The sequence below is a fragment of the Medicago sativa genome, chromosome 7 (genome assembly GCF_051527215.1).
Source record: "Medicago sativa cultivar Bolivia chromosome 7, Bolivia_mono, whole genome shotgun sequence".
Taxonomy (NCBI): domain Eukaryota; kingdom Viridiplantae; phylum Streptophyta; class Magnoliopsida; order Fabales; family Fabaceae; genus Medicago; species Medicago sativa.
This window is the reverse complement of record NC_140755.1, coordinates 46,495,705-46,509,916: the sequence shown is the minus strand read 5'-3', so window position 1 is coordinate 46,509,916 and position 14,212 is coordinate 46,495,705. Positions and strand designations below refer to the sequence as shown.

Below are 14,212 nucleotides of genomic sequence, written 5' to 3'. Positions count from 1 at the left end.
GATGTTCCTACTTCTTAGGAGTTGCTATTTTTGTTACTTGTAAAGTGGATCAGCTCAAGGATCTGCCGTGTTTTGTTTTGAAGCCCAACAAGACTATTTAGCCCGTATTGCTTCAGTATATATTCAAGATTTCAAGACCTAATCATATTTCAAGCCGTCATATCAAGAATAGAGGTTTTAGGGTTTTGAGTCTTTGTGATTTGTGAGTCTTTTCTTGTATCGCTTTGATACATGATAAGGACTGAGTTTTAGTGTTTATTAATTATGAGTCTTTCTTGTATCACCTTGATGCAAGCATAGGACTGTTTTATTGAGTTGTAAGTTGTTGCAACTCCTAAGCTTTGAAGCACGGAGGTAGTTTGTCTTTGAAGGTAACTTCACCATATTGAGTTGTAATCTGATAATCACATGGGCTGTGATTGATTGAGGGAAGTGAGATGGGATCTCAGATCTAGGAGTTCCTAGGTTGAAGTCAAGACGGGTAGGTCCTAGGTCTAGAGTTGTAAACAAGGAGTTTGTTGAGAACTTAGAATAAGGACTACACTAGTGGATTTCCTTCCTGGCCTGGTATCCCCCAGAGTAGGTGTGTTTGTCACTGTACTGGGTTAACAATTCTCCTGTGCCTTTTATTTTCTTGTCATTTACTTTTACGTATTTTATATTAGTTAGCACGATGTTTAAACATTAAACTCAACATTCGTATTTGTGCGTCTGGTGTTGGAACATCGCATATAACATCTTAAAGCTAACGTGCTAGAATTTCAATATTTATTTAATTTAATGTCATTTATATTTTTTTTTATTTTTTGCTCGCTATTAAGTTTTATTAGGATTAATTTATTTCTGTAGTAGTGCAACCCTAGATTAAATACTTAGATTGTGAGAAGGGCTAATATTGATATAACTATCATGATGCTTATATCTTGATATTTATATCTTGTATATTAATATCTATTTATCAAAGGTAGTTTTGATATCTTGTGGCTCAAGTAAACTTCATTCACATTGTCAAAATTCATTTTCTACACTTTTGAACCGATTCACTTCTATCTGAATAGTATAATACAAAGTTTCTGACTTTGAATGAATCATTTCATGTTACTTTGAATCGATTCACTTTTGAATTGACTCAATAATGTCTGAATCGAATCATGAAAACTTTCTGACATACCCTGAATCGATTCATAAATGTAAGAATCGCTTCATTCTTCATCATGGGCTCACTTGAATCGATTCAAATTTACATTGAATCTTGTCAATCTTTATAGGTCTCTGGCTTGTAATTTTTTGTCTGAATCGATTCACACATTTAATGAATCGATTCACTATGTTGTTTTTGGCCGAAATTTTTCACTTGCCACCCCTTTCTATATATACTCACTTCATCATAACACTAAGATTATTGAATCATTTGCATCTATTCTCTCTAGGTCTCAAAAACTCATTGTTCGTGAATTCTTCAAGATTAAACACTTTTTCTTAGAATCACTTTGTGCTTTGATTCATATGATTTACTAAGGTGCTAATAAGGATTTTAAGTTGGTTCTTTCAAGGAAATTGGTTGGGCTTAATCAAGGTTTCAAAGTGAAGTGAATAATCTCATTCCACCTCCAAAGGTCTTGGGGGTTCTTTCTAATTGTTCTTGTGTTCAAGGGGTCCATTTGCCGGAAGTAGCATCGAAGAACTTAAGTGAAGAGTTTGAAGGGTTGCACGGGTGATTGAGGATTCGAAGACATCAGAAGCACCAAATTCAAAGGTTATTTGAAGTTTGGGGGAGTGCTTACATAGGGGTTGATGAACTAGGATAGTTTCAAGGAACTCTTGTAATTACATTTGTATTCAACATTGTTACTATTAGTGGATGACCTTGATGGAGGCGTTTTTCACTAAGAAGAGTAGAAGTAGCCCGAAGCGAGGACAAAAGGGTGAACTACTATAAAAATCTGGTGTTGTTCTCTTTTCTTTATCCTCTTTAATTTTGATAGTTGTATATGTTAATTGATTAATTGATCTAAGTTGATTTTGATAAAAATTGATCTAATTCCTTGAATTAGGTTTTCACTATTTTACTTGGATCAATTAGTTTCAATTCTTATCCAATTCATCAATTGCATATGCATTGTGTTTTTTGATTGATAACTTGTTATATTTTCTTATAGGTTTGGATTTGAAATTTGCTAGTTTTGCAAATTGTTCAAGAACTATTAATATTTGATTGTAGTAAGATTTATCTTATGAATCTCTCAATTATATTGTGAATCTTATTAGTACATAGTCTTAACTTTTGTGAATGTTTGTGGGTGTTCAAAGCATAATTCCAATTAGTCAAAACATTTCAAAACGTTTTCGCTAAAACTTCGTAAAAAATTTCAAAACGCTATTCACCCCCTCTAGCGCGCAGCCTTATTGGCCATATAGACTAACAACGAAAGATACTGAAAGCGAGTTGACCCTAGTAGTAAGTACTTAGGAGGGGACATTACTAATACTGTGTAAAATTTGCTGAACCAAGAAGGTAACTAGTTAGTAATTAAGGAAACAAATGTCTGCTTGAAGGAAATAAATCCTAGCCTAGTAGAACCATTCCCTTAAACAATTGGTAAGGTAGACATTGATAGGGCTGCCCGTTTGTAGAACTACAAAGAGTGAGAAAGAGTGTGTTATGAGTGACCTAAGATTCATAGATGGGCTGACCTACAGAAATATTGGCCTTCATTGCCTTTAGAAATCTTGGAACGCCAATTTAAGTCTATGCTTTCAATTACCTTTGAGGTGGTAATACCCCACACGTAAAGATCACCATATGACCAGCAGGTGCAACCAAACATTGGAAGGACAGACCGAAATCAACCGAGATAGTATAGACCCCTCATGTAAGGATCACCATGCGATCAGTAGGTGCAGCTTGACAACCGATTAGATTAGAAACGTCACAACGACCTCATCACTTGTATAGTCTATTTAAGATAAATAAACGCGACATGATTGTTATTTAATATCCAACAAATAAATGGGGGGGATTCGAAGAATCCTAACCACTGCTTACTTTTCTGCAACCAAAACATGTAACTTGCTCTATTGCAAACAGATAAAAATTGCAATCTCTAACCCTTCAACTCTTTTATTTTATATCGTCAAACTAAAATAAGTAACGCAAATTTTTTGGACGAAATGACAATCCTTATGGATACGATACTCTACTTATCACGTTAATACTTGGTAAACGGACTGGTACACTTGCCTAATCTGCACATTAGTGTTTTTTTTTGTGATTTTGTCTTCAGAGTGCAGCCATTTGTTGTTTGTCGTCTTGTGCGGTGTTGTTTGATTTCACGTCTTGTTGTGGTGTTCGTTTGGTTCAAATTGAAAGATCAACTTCAGTCAGTCACAAATTCAATCAATGATTTGGACGTCAACGTTGCATATCCAAAAGAATGCGTATTCTAGTGATTTTGATTTTATCATATTATTTGTAGGCATTTTGCCGTTGTATGCCTTTTTTTTAAGAAAGCAAAATGAATTATATTAAAATTCCCAAGCACAAGGAGTGCTAAAGGAAAACCAAACGGTCACAAAAGTATTACAACAAAAATAGAGTGCAAAAGGAAAATAAATACCAGAGTCAACCTATGCCAATACACAATAAAGGCCTAAGCCACAACCTATGATAATCAAAGGACAAGTTACGGATCTTTACCATTAACCACCAAACCGAGGGAGCCTTTACGGGTTTTGTGAGTTTGTTTGCAGATTCATTCCTTACCTTTTTAGCAATGTTGATTATGATGTATTCTATCAATTCGAATGAATAAATATCGTTTTTCTTTAAAAAAAAAAAGCTCCTATGAAAAAATGTTTTTTCTTTTTGTAGTAAACAAAAATTCTGACGAACTTATAGTTTTTTTTTAACTAGTTTTTGGTATTTTTTTTTGAGGAGCTACTTCAAATAATTTAGGGTTAATTATGTTTCTAGTCCCTATAAAATAGCGACCTTGTAAGTTTAGTCCCTACTTAATTTTAATAGCATTTTTAGTCCCTATAAAAAAAATTTACTTATAATTTTAGTCTCTGCTAAAACAAAGTTTGATTAATTATCCTTAAACTCTTAAATTTTTGAACGATTTTTTTGAGACAAGATTAGAACACTATGAAAGGTTCGTTTACTAAAATTTAGAATTTTCTGACATGAAATGAATTAAATATGAATTTTTTAAAACGACAAAAGTTAAAGATAAAAAGTAATAAAATCTGGATGTAGAAATCAAATTTTGCGATAATTTTTTGCGGACTAACTTTTAGTAATGTTCTAAACATGTCTGCAAAAAATTGTTCAAAAATTTAAGAGTTTAAGCATAAATTAAACAAATTTGAATTGAGTAGGGACTAATACTCAGTGCAGAAAAACAAAATTAGGGACTAAAAATGCTATTAAAATTAAGTAGGGACTAAACTTACAAAGTCGTTATTTTATAGGGACTAGAAACATAATTAACCCAATAATTTATAACTTTAAATTTATAGTTTATCATTTAACTTTCGGTTTTACCTTTATTTTTTTTAATTGATAAGACATTAAATATTTTTTTTTTGAACAAAGACATTAAATACATATTTTTATGTTATTTATCAACTAATTTAATTGTTGTTTTTTTTTTTATCAAATACTACAAATTCCGTAAGTTAATTTACCTATTATAAAATATCTTATCATTATTTAAGAATGTTTTATGAGAGAAAGTCAAAAGTGTTTGACACTTTGACAACCCAAGAAGATATATCAACATTAAAAATGAGTAGATCTATCATTTTATTAGTCGTAATTTCCTAATCTATTCTACTGAATTTTTTTATTTATGCTAAGATTTGATCATGTTCATTTGTTGATTGTTAATGTGTTCATTGGTTAATTAGTTTTATTAAATTATAATTTATAAATGTTTTTTTAACACTAAAAATATCTAATAAAAATAAATTTCACATGTGTACACAGTGAATATTATGAAATTGAAGACTATCATCTAAATTCAAATTCGAAATCTAAATTGTATGTTTGAGCTTAAAATGATATTTGTCATTTCATTTTAAAAAAAGTAAATTAAATGTAGAAACAATTTTCTTATATCAAAACAAATCATAATTTAGGACAAATATAAAACTATAAACAAAGAAATAAATAAAAATAAAATAAAATAAAAGTAGTATAGTAAAATTAATGGTTTCCACCACATAGAATCAAAAACTTCAATATAAGTTCATCAATCAAATAGCATAAATGAAGGTAGTGGTTTTGTGACAATTAAGAGTGTAGTGTTAGTGTGTACTGTACGACACACACAAATCCTCTTTAATTGTTTGTAGCTCTCTCTCTCTCTCTCTCTCTCTCTCTCTCTCTCTCACTATATATCCTTTCCTCCCTTCTCCATTCTCTCTTTTCATTGGTAATAGTTACAAACTTCTTTTTGTATTTTCACCTCCTAAGCGCCGTTCCCTTTTACCTCATCACTCTCTCTCTACTCTCTCTCTCTCTCTCTCTCTCTCTTCCTGCTACAAAAAGCCATTTTTTACTCTCATTCTTGATCATGCCTCCATAACTATACCATACTAGCAATAACACTCAAATACACTAACACATCTTCATCAAAAATCAAACAAAAATAATCATCATGGTGAGTATTATAAATATCATTTTTTTTTGTCTAAAAGTTAATTCAATCCATTTTCTTTTCTCCTTACACATCAAAATTCAACTAAACCATGGTGCTTCTATATTTTACTTTACATCTTAAAACTTGTTCTTCCTATTTTAGTATCTTGTTGGTCTTGTAAAAATTCATCAACCCATTTATTAATTTACTAAAAAATTTCTCTCTTTTTTTTTGTTGGTGTATAAATTTAAGAACCCATTTATTGATATACTAAAAATTTTCATGTTTTGTGTACAGTTTAGTTGTTATTCACCAAATGTTGTTCCACTTTGGCTTCAAGTGATGCTGACTGAGAAATTCTACAACGCTTGTTTAATTCATCAAGAAGAAAAAAAGAATGAAAAAAATGTTTATTGTTTGGATTGTTGCATCAGTCTTTGTCCTCACTGTGTTTCTCCTCATGCCTCTCACAGATTCTTGCAGGTTCCTTCTTCTTTTCTCTTTCTTGTTTTTAATAAATTAATTAATTAATTAATTGAATTAATTTTAAGAAAAAAAATGTTAATTTTTTCAGATAAGAAGATATGTGTATCATGATATTTTAAGGATGGGTGATGCTGCAAAATTAATTGACTGTTCTTCTATTCAAGTAAGTGATTTTTGGTTTTTTGAGTTTATCATTTTTTATTAAAATATATATTAAACTATGTATATTGGTGTAATTTTCTTGTCAATTTTGATTTTAATTCTGAAGTTAATTTTTTACAAGAATTTAGGTTTTTTTTTTTGTTGAGTTTATGTGTTTGTTATTACCACAATTAATTTTGTGTTGGTGTGTATGATGATGCTACAGTTCTACAGAACAAACGGTGCAAAAGTGATTTTTATAAATCAAAGACCAATTCCAAAGAGATGCTCCTCAAGCAATATCTGCAGAACCTGTGCCAGAAGTCTTCAAGACCCTTACAAATTCTGTTCTCTCTCTTGCAAGGTTCAGTTTTCCTCTCACATTCATATTTAATCTTCTTTTCAATTTTTAGTGTATGTTTGGTTACATATTTAAAGAAGTTACAATGATTTTATCATGTTTGGAATTTTTAAGTATAATTGGTTTTCTCTTTGAAGTTAATTTTAACTTAAGCTAGAATGTTATAAGTAGTTTTTTGCTTCTACAATTAATTCTTTTGTTTTTATTTTCAACCAATTTTACACGAATTGAATATATACAAACATAAATTATAGTATTATTTTATGTTGAATTTAGTTTTAGTTGGAATCAATTTTATGTAATCATTTTATTCAAAATCCATTTTCATCATCATATTTTTTTTAATCAAACAAACAATTACTTTATTTAATTCTTTTTAATTTTATTTTTATTATTATTCTCATTTTTTCATTTTCATCACCATAAAATCAGACAAACAATTAATTGTTTTAATTCTTTTTATTTATTAAGTTTTTAATTTTATTATTATTCTTTTTTTTTTTTTTTTGTTATTTTATGGTTGTGTTTTCCACAGGTGAGTCACTTGGTGAAAACATTTGGTTCACTATCTGGTTACTTACTCGAGTGCAACACCATGCCACCATTATCTGATTCTGGACTAGATGACGGTCTAATGACACCTGACTCGGTTCTCGAACCATCCGGTTCAAACCGAACTTCATCCGGTTCCGGTGGATACATCCCCATTGATTGCAAAACCGCCCTTGCTTGCACCGCTACTACCGAGGTTGTCCGAAAGAAAAGAACCGGTGTCATCACTTTCCGACCACCGTGTCGGCCTGCATGCTCGCCGGTGTCGGAAATCTCGGAGAGTCTGATGAATAGGAGGAAAGGAACGCCACATAGGGCCCCGTTATATTGAAAAACAGAAGCTGTGATTATGAGGGAGTGGAGAACAAAAATAGGCTTCAAATGAAAAAAGAAACTTTTGGTATTTTATAATAAATATAATTAAATTTTAGTATTATTATTATTATTATTACTACTACTAATTATCGGTCTTTTAAAATCTTAGGTTGTCAATAAATGTTTGTTTGATTATAACGGTGAGTTTTACGAAATTACATAGGATTTTATAGATCTTACATTTTTTAACGAATCATAATGTTAATGTAATTTTGTCGCACTCATTGTGATATCAAATCATACATTTGTATTTTAAGTGTATGGGGAAGAAAACCCTATATATATCCCTCATAGTTTTGTAGAGATATTAAACATGTGCTATGATTATATGATATGATATGATGTTATATTGCACTGTGTAATGGAGCTTATCTTGATTTTTTTGCTTTATGTTACGTTTTCACTGTTCCTTCCCGAGGTTTATTATCATTATATTGAAATCAGTTCAATCTTAATAATTGTTCCGCGCGGTTCCATTTAGCTTTCAATTTGATGAGTTTGGTCTAGTCTAGACTTGAGATGAATTAATCTAATCTCTGAGAAAGATGAGTGATTTTTTTAATTTTATACTTTAGTTGATATTAATATTTATAATTTGTAATAATTTTTTTCCTACTAAAGTGACATAGAAAATGGAGAGTATAAAGGATTGATGCTACATAATGTGCTAGGCCTTAATTTGTAAAATTGGATTTCACTTGTATGATGTTGTGGTGGAAATGTTTTCTTGACATTGTTTAAACGCAATATTACCTTCTTATCATAATGTCACACAAGTGGGATTGTAAGTGCATTTAGTTACTGCCTCCCTCTCCAGTCCACCTCCACCTGACTTTTTTTTATAAATATTTTTAGTGAATTTAATGTGTTTATTTTGAAGGAAGATTGTGTGTTGATCTTTGTAAAATAATCTTGGCTTAATTGCATGTTTGGTCCCTTACGTTTATTTTAGTTTTCAAGTTGGTCCCTTACGTTTTGAAAGTTTCAAGTTGGTCCCTTACGTTTTAAAAGTTTTCAAGTTGGTCCCTTACGTTTTGAAAGTTTCAAGTTGGTCCCTTATGTTTATTTTAGTTTTCAAGTTGGTCCCTTATGTTTATTTTAGTTTTCAAGTCGGTCCAAAACATAAGGGACCAACTTGAAAACTAAAATAAACATAAGGGACCAACTTGAAAACTAAAATAAACATAAGGGACTAACTTGAAACTTTCAAAACGTAAGGGACCAACTTGAAAACTAAAATAAACGTATGGGACCAACTTGAAAACTAAAATAAACATAAGGGACCAAACATGCAATTAAGCCAATAATCTTCATACATTAAAGTGTAATCTTAATTGTCTTTGTGAGACTAAATCAATTGATTGATTGATTGTGACATGTATTTACGAACATAAAAAGTATATACATTTGTGACAAATTTATTAATCAACAATTTTTTAAATACATGTGATTTTTGTAAATCAATCTTATAAAAAGGGACAGAAAGAGTATAAATAAGATTAGTTTATGCTTTTGAAAATCATAAAATATAGACAAAAGGGTGTATGAGTTTATATTTAGGGAAAACAATTTCTTCTAGGAGGATTTATAATTTTACGGATATAAATTAAAATTGTATTTCTCAATTTGTACAATTTATAGGGGTATTTTTGTAAAAAAAGGTTTGTATTACTTAGGGGTATTTTTGTAAAAACAAGTTTTTAATGCTTACTCTTCTCAAACGTTCATGTATGTATCATATTAATTCTAAACCAAATACATTAATTGTTCAATGAATTTAAAAAGTCAATTGTTTCTTGTAAATAGAATCGAAATGAGTATTAAAATGTGCTTACTATTCCCCAAAAACATTAAAAGTACGGTTATAAGTTATTGGAATAAACACTTATCAAATTTATAGCATTAAATTGCATTGCTAATTGTAATTTATTGTTTTTTTTAATGCCAAGACTAGAGGGAGTAACTCGTTGATTATAGAATGCTGATAAAATTTTACTTATAAGACCGAATGAAGTATAAAAAAAAAGTCTTTATTGAGTAATTTGAGACTAAAGTAGTTAAGCATTTGATCACTTTTAGCAAATAATTAGGGGCTTCAATCCTAACCTAGCTTTGAAAAGGAGAATCCACACCATGTCTATTAAGTTTATTTTTTTTATGAATGAAAGATTCTTCAACCTAGATTATTAAACAAAAAAAACAATGAATATTTTCTATCTTTAACATGCTTGAAAATGAATTTAAGAGTTTTGTTTAATAGGATATTTACATGAACGTTTGAGATGAAGAAGGGTATGAATTTTGAAGGCTACACGTTTTAATATGCTACTTTTTATGGATGGGTTTGAACTATGAAACAATGTGTCACCTAGGCTATAATGTTGGACATACACAAAAATGGGAAAAAGACCATTCAATTGTATAAACTTTGGATGATTAACCTGAAAAATACCATGTCAATAACATTTTTATGATTAACTTGGAAAATACCTAGAAAAAATTTGAATTACAAAGCTTAAAATGGAAGGGTCAGAAGAGCCAGATTGAGCTAATTTATTTGGCTTACATGGTTGAGGAAAAAAGCAGAAAGCTACATTTTTAAGGAGTGGCTATGTCTGTCCATGTCCCATTAATCTTGTGATAATCCTAGAATAGCAAATGTTGGAAGAGTGCTGCACTATTTTGTCTTATTTTCTCTCGTTACACCTTCATGGTAATGTGCAACATAGTGACAAAATTCAGAGACATTTTTTGTCTTTAATTTATTGCTACTTGTCTTTATCCCAACCTCAATGTATTTTTTTTGAGGTGTTCAATGAGAAACTAGTAACTTTTGTTCAACTTCTAACCATCTAAATCTTTGTATAATAAATAATGGATTTTGTTTCTATTTATATGCATGTGTTATAAATATCCTTAATTCTTCAGGAGTATGTATATTTTGTATTTATCTTAATTCTTCAGGAGTATATATATTTTGTATTTATCTTAATTCTTGTATAACAATTATCTTTTATTTTTTTGAGAGAAAAAAATAAAAGATAATTATCTTGTATAACAATTATCTTTTATGATTCCTTCAAAAAAAAATTATCTTTTATGATATATTGTCTTGTTTTTTTCTCAAAAGTTTAACATAATATTCACACTAATAATATCAAATGTTCGTACAACTTTCTATCATCCAAGTTATACATACTACACAAATGAATCAATTGTTTTGAATGGCAGATGAATCAATTTAATTCAAACTAATATATATATATATATATATATATATATATATATATATATATATATATATATATATATATATATATATATATATATATATATATATATATATCCTTTGTTTTCTGAAAGTGATATATAATACATTTTTCCTATGGTGATTGTTTTCAATAGATGAAGGGTTCGTTGGTTAATAAAAAGACACAATAACTTATAGATATTTTAGAGATTTTAAAAAAATTAAAATTATTTTGTTTGTTTATATTGATGAAAATATTTTTTTTGTTAAAATTACATTAACAAATGAAAATGATTTTCCAAAAAAACTACTGAAAAGATTGTTGAACATATTTCCATGGTAAGATTTGTTGTTGGCTGCATAAAAAATATGAATTAATTAGGGGTATATTAGAATCAATGTATTTGAAAGTTCAATAAAAGTCTTATAAAAAGGACTGAGAAATTCTTTCAAAAAACTTTTATGTTTAAAGGGAGTTGTGTGTTGGTGAGGTTTTCGCTTAGAAGAAATAATACTTTGCAAATAATTTTAAAGTTTTTTTTGAAGGAAATAATTTGAAAGTTGTTTTTCTTAACTTTACGAGTTTTTAAAAGACAAATAAAACTCAAATTCGTGTAAATTCAGGGACGAATTTGGGTATTCACTCGTTTTTAGAGAATATAGACTTTTCTTTTATAATCTTAAATTCGATTGAAAGACAAATAAAATTTGATCAATTATTATTTTTAGTAAGATTTTAATTTTATGGATTTCTTTCTTACCATATTTTAGGCACAAAGTTTATATCGTAATTTAGCACTGTTAATCTTTGTTGGATAATCCTTTGAGCAAACAAAGTAGATTCCTCCTCCCGATCAAAGTTTCTTTAAACAATATAAATTTCTTACCATTGAACCACCTCATTGTTGATAATTCTATATTTTTTTTTTTAAGGATTGTTGATAATTCTATGAAAGTTTAAATTGTCATTGTTTTATGCGACTTTACAAGATGAAAAAAATAAAAGAAAGAAGGTTGATATTTTTTACTCAATTAAGCACGTTTTAAACTAAATTATAGAGACTCATAATTGAAGTTCTAATGGGTAAAAATTATAGAAGAATTAAGGCTTAATTGCATGTTTGGTCCCTTATGTTTATTTTAGTTTTTAAGTTGGTCCCTTACGTTTTGAAAGTTTCAAGTTGGTCCCTTACGTTTTAAAAGTTTTCAAGTTGGTCCCTTACGTTTTGAAAGTTTCAAGTTGGTCCCTTATGTTTATTTTAGTTTTCAAGTTGGTCCCTTATGTTTATTTTAGTTTTCAAGTCGGTCCAAAACATAAGGGACCAACTTGAAAACTAAAATAAACATAAGGGACCAACTTGAAAACTAAAATAAACATAAGAGACCAACTTGAAAACTAAAATAAACATAAGGGACTAACTTGAAACTTTCAAAACGTAAGAGACTAACTTGAAAACTAAAATAAACGTATGGGACCAACTTGAAACTTTCAAAACATAAGGGACCAACTTAAAAACTAAAATAAACATAAGAGACCAAGCATACAATTAAGCCAAGAATTAATTGGTGCTAGATGATAGACTCTATTATAACACTCATTGGTAGTTCAAGTTGGCCTTACTCTGTTTTACCTTTCTATCCTCCTATCTACTCTAAACAAAGTAATAGAATATGCCACCAAATAGGAGAAAATCTCTTAATTATTGGTTGGCAAGTGGAGTCCCATTTGACCCACTATTTACCTGACCAAAAGCCACAGATACTTGTCGTTTTCAACTTCTGGGTAAAAGGGTGACTCTTCATATATCATATCCTTTTGGATACTCATATCATATTCATATAATAAACCTAAAAGTAAAATTGACATAACATCCTCAAACCTTTTATTTAACGTATTCTTTTGTATTTATCACAATTTACAAACAATTGATTTCATGCTACAAATGACTTTCCCAGTTATCAAAAGTGGCATCAATTTTAATCAAATATTGCATGAATTTGGATTATTTTTCTTCTTTTGTCTTATGTTACAAGGCTGTGACGCTTATAATTCAGTTTTGTCTTATAGTCCAGTATATAATTTTGTCTCTCTCAGCTGAAACTAAGCAATTGTATAATGTTGTTTTCTGTTTCGATATCAACAGGCACAATGCTGGGTCAATGGTGAGGCTTTATAGTCTTCGCATTATTCCAAGATTTTATAGTAACTTTTAAATTTTTATCTTTTTATTTTTTCTTGATAATTCTAATTTATATTTCCTTTAAAAAATAAATATCATTATTTGTGGATATTATTGACTACACACAAGAAAATAATTGTAAACAAGACTACACACAAGAAATGAGTTAAATATGTTTTTAGATATTGTTTTACTAATCTAAAAAAAAAGATATTGTTTTACTAAAAACTCACTTGGATTGATTTGGTGGTATTGTCTTTAGATCTTGAAATGTGTTTTTCTTTATGGTTTTAGATTCGATTATCTTCGGTCTTAATTTGGATCTATTAGTTGAATTTCTTAAAAAAAAATTTACTATATTGTTTTAGTTTGATCCCTTTTTTGGTGGAGGCTGGGGTTTAAACCCCGGACCATGCATATATTATGCATTGTCCATATCAGCTGAGTTAAACTCACGAGGACAGTGTGATCCCTTTTAGAAAAACTATTTATACTCTTCTTTTTTTTTATTAAATGGTGTTTTTAGTCGCTATGTAAAGATTAGTGGTGCTTTTGTTTTAGGTGAAGTATAGAAGAGATAAGTTGAATAGAGAACGAAATTTGGCAGGGCGTGTTAGGTTGGTTTCTCTTCAAACTAGCAAGAAAATATTGGAATAGGGTGTAAATCCTCTTTTAACCTAATCTCTCTATCTCGTAATGCAAAGCTCAAAGACCGCGATGCGAGATAAATAGTAGTGAAGGAAATGAATTTCCTTTCATTTTTGTGATACGGGGCTCGTAGCCCATGATGCGAGCTGGGCAATAGCTGACTCCTTGGTTTATTTGCTCCTCACTTCATTTCTTCTCAATGTAACATCCATAATGATAAACTTGCAAAAAGCATTGTAAGATTACAAAGTTGTGTGGTTCGAATGGATTTCCACCACTTCAAGTCTTCTTCCAATTTTTGTGTTTTTCATGACTTTTTAATGAATTCTATATCAAAGCTAACTATTCCTCTACTAAAATGATGTTATTTGATTACTAAAAACGTATATATTTTTTTGTCATCAGTCACTCATCCTCAAAATAATTCATGTAGTACCCATTAACCGACTTTATAAACATCATTTTACATACAATGTTTGAACGACAACAAAGTAGTTAACTCCTACATCTAGGGTACATATAGGTTTCAGGTCACAATTCAAATCCCCCTTTCTTGTGATATTATTTTACTTCA

At 29.5% G+C, this 14,212-nt stretch overlaps 1 protein-coding gene across 1 annotated transcript; it reads left to right on the top strand.

Annotated features, from left to right (window-relative positions):
• Positions 1–5,361: 5,361 nt before the first annotated feature.
• On the top strand, positions 5,362–7,621 carry LOC146906221 (PLATZ transcription factor family protein). The gene is made up of 5 exons (XM_085725448.1): positions 5,362–5,666; positions 5,943–6,128; positions 6,220–6,294; positions 6,499–6,636; positions 7,169–7,621. The coding sequence occupies exons 1-5, from the start codon at positions 5,664–5,666 to the stop codon at positions 7,514–7,516; spliced, it is 750 nt and encodes a 249-aa protein (XP_085581574.1). The 5' UTR covers positions 5,362–5,663; the 3' UTR covers positions 7,517–7,621.
• Positions 7,622–14,212: the final 6,591 nt, after the last annotated feature.

Bases quoted from the DNA above. Each gene is read 5' to 3' on its own strand.
- LOC146906221 (XM_085725448.1), top strand. The intron at 6,295-6,498 runs GTAAGTGATTTT...ATGATGCTACAG, and splicing joins TTGACTGTTCTTCTATTCAA to TTCTACAGAACAAACGGTGC. The intron at 6,637-7,168 runs GTTCAGTTTTCC...TGTTTTCCACAG, and splicing joins TCTGTTCTCTCTCTTGCAAG to GTGAGTCACTTGGTGAAAAC.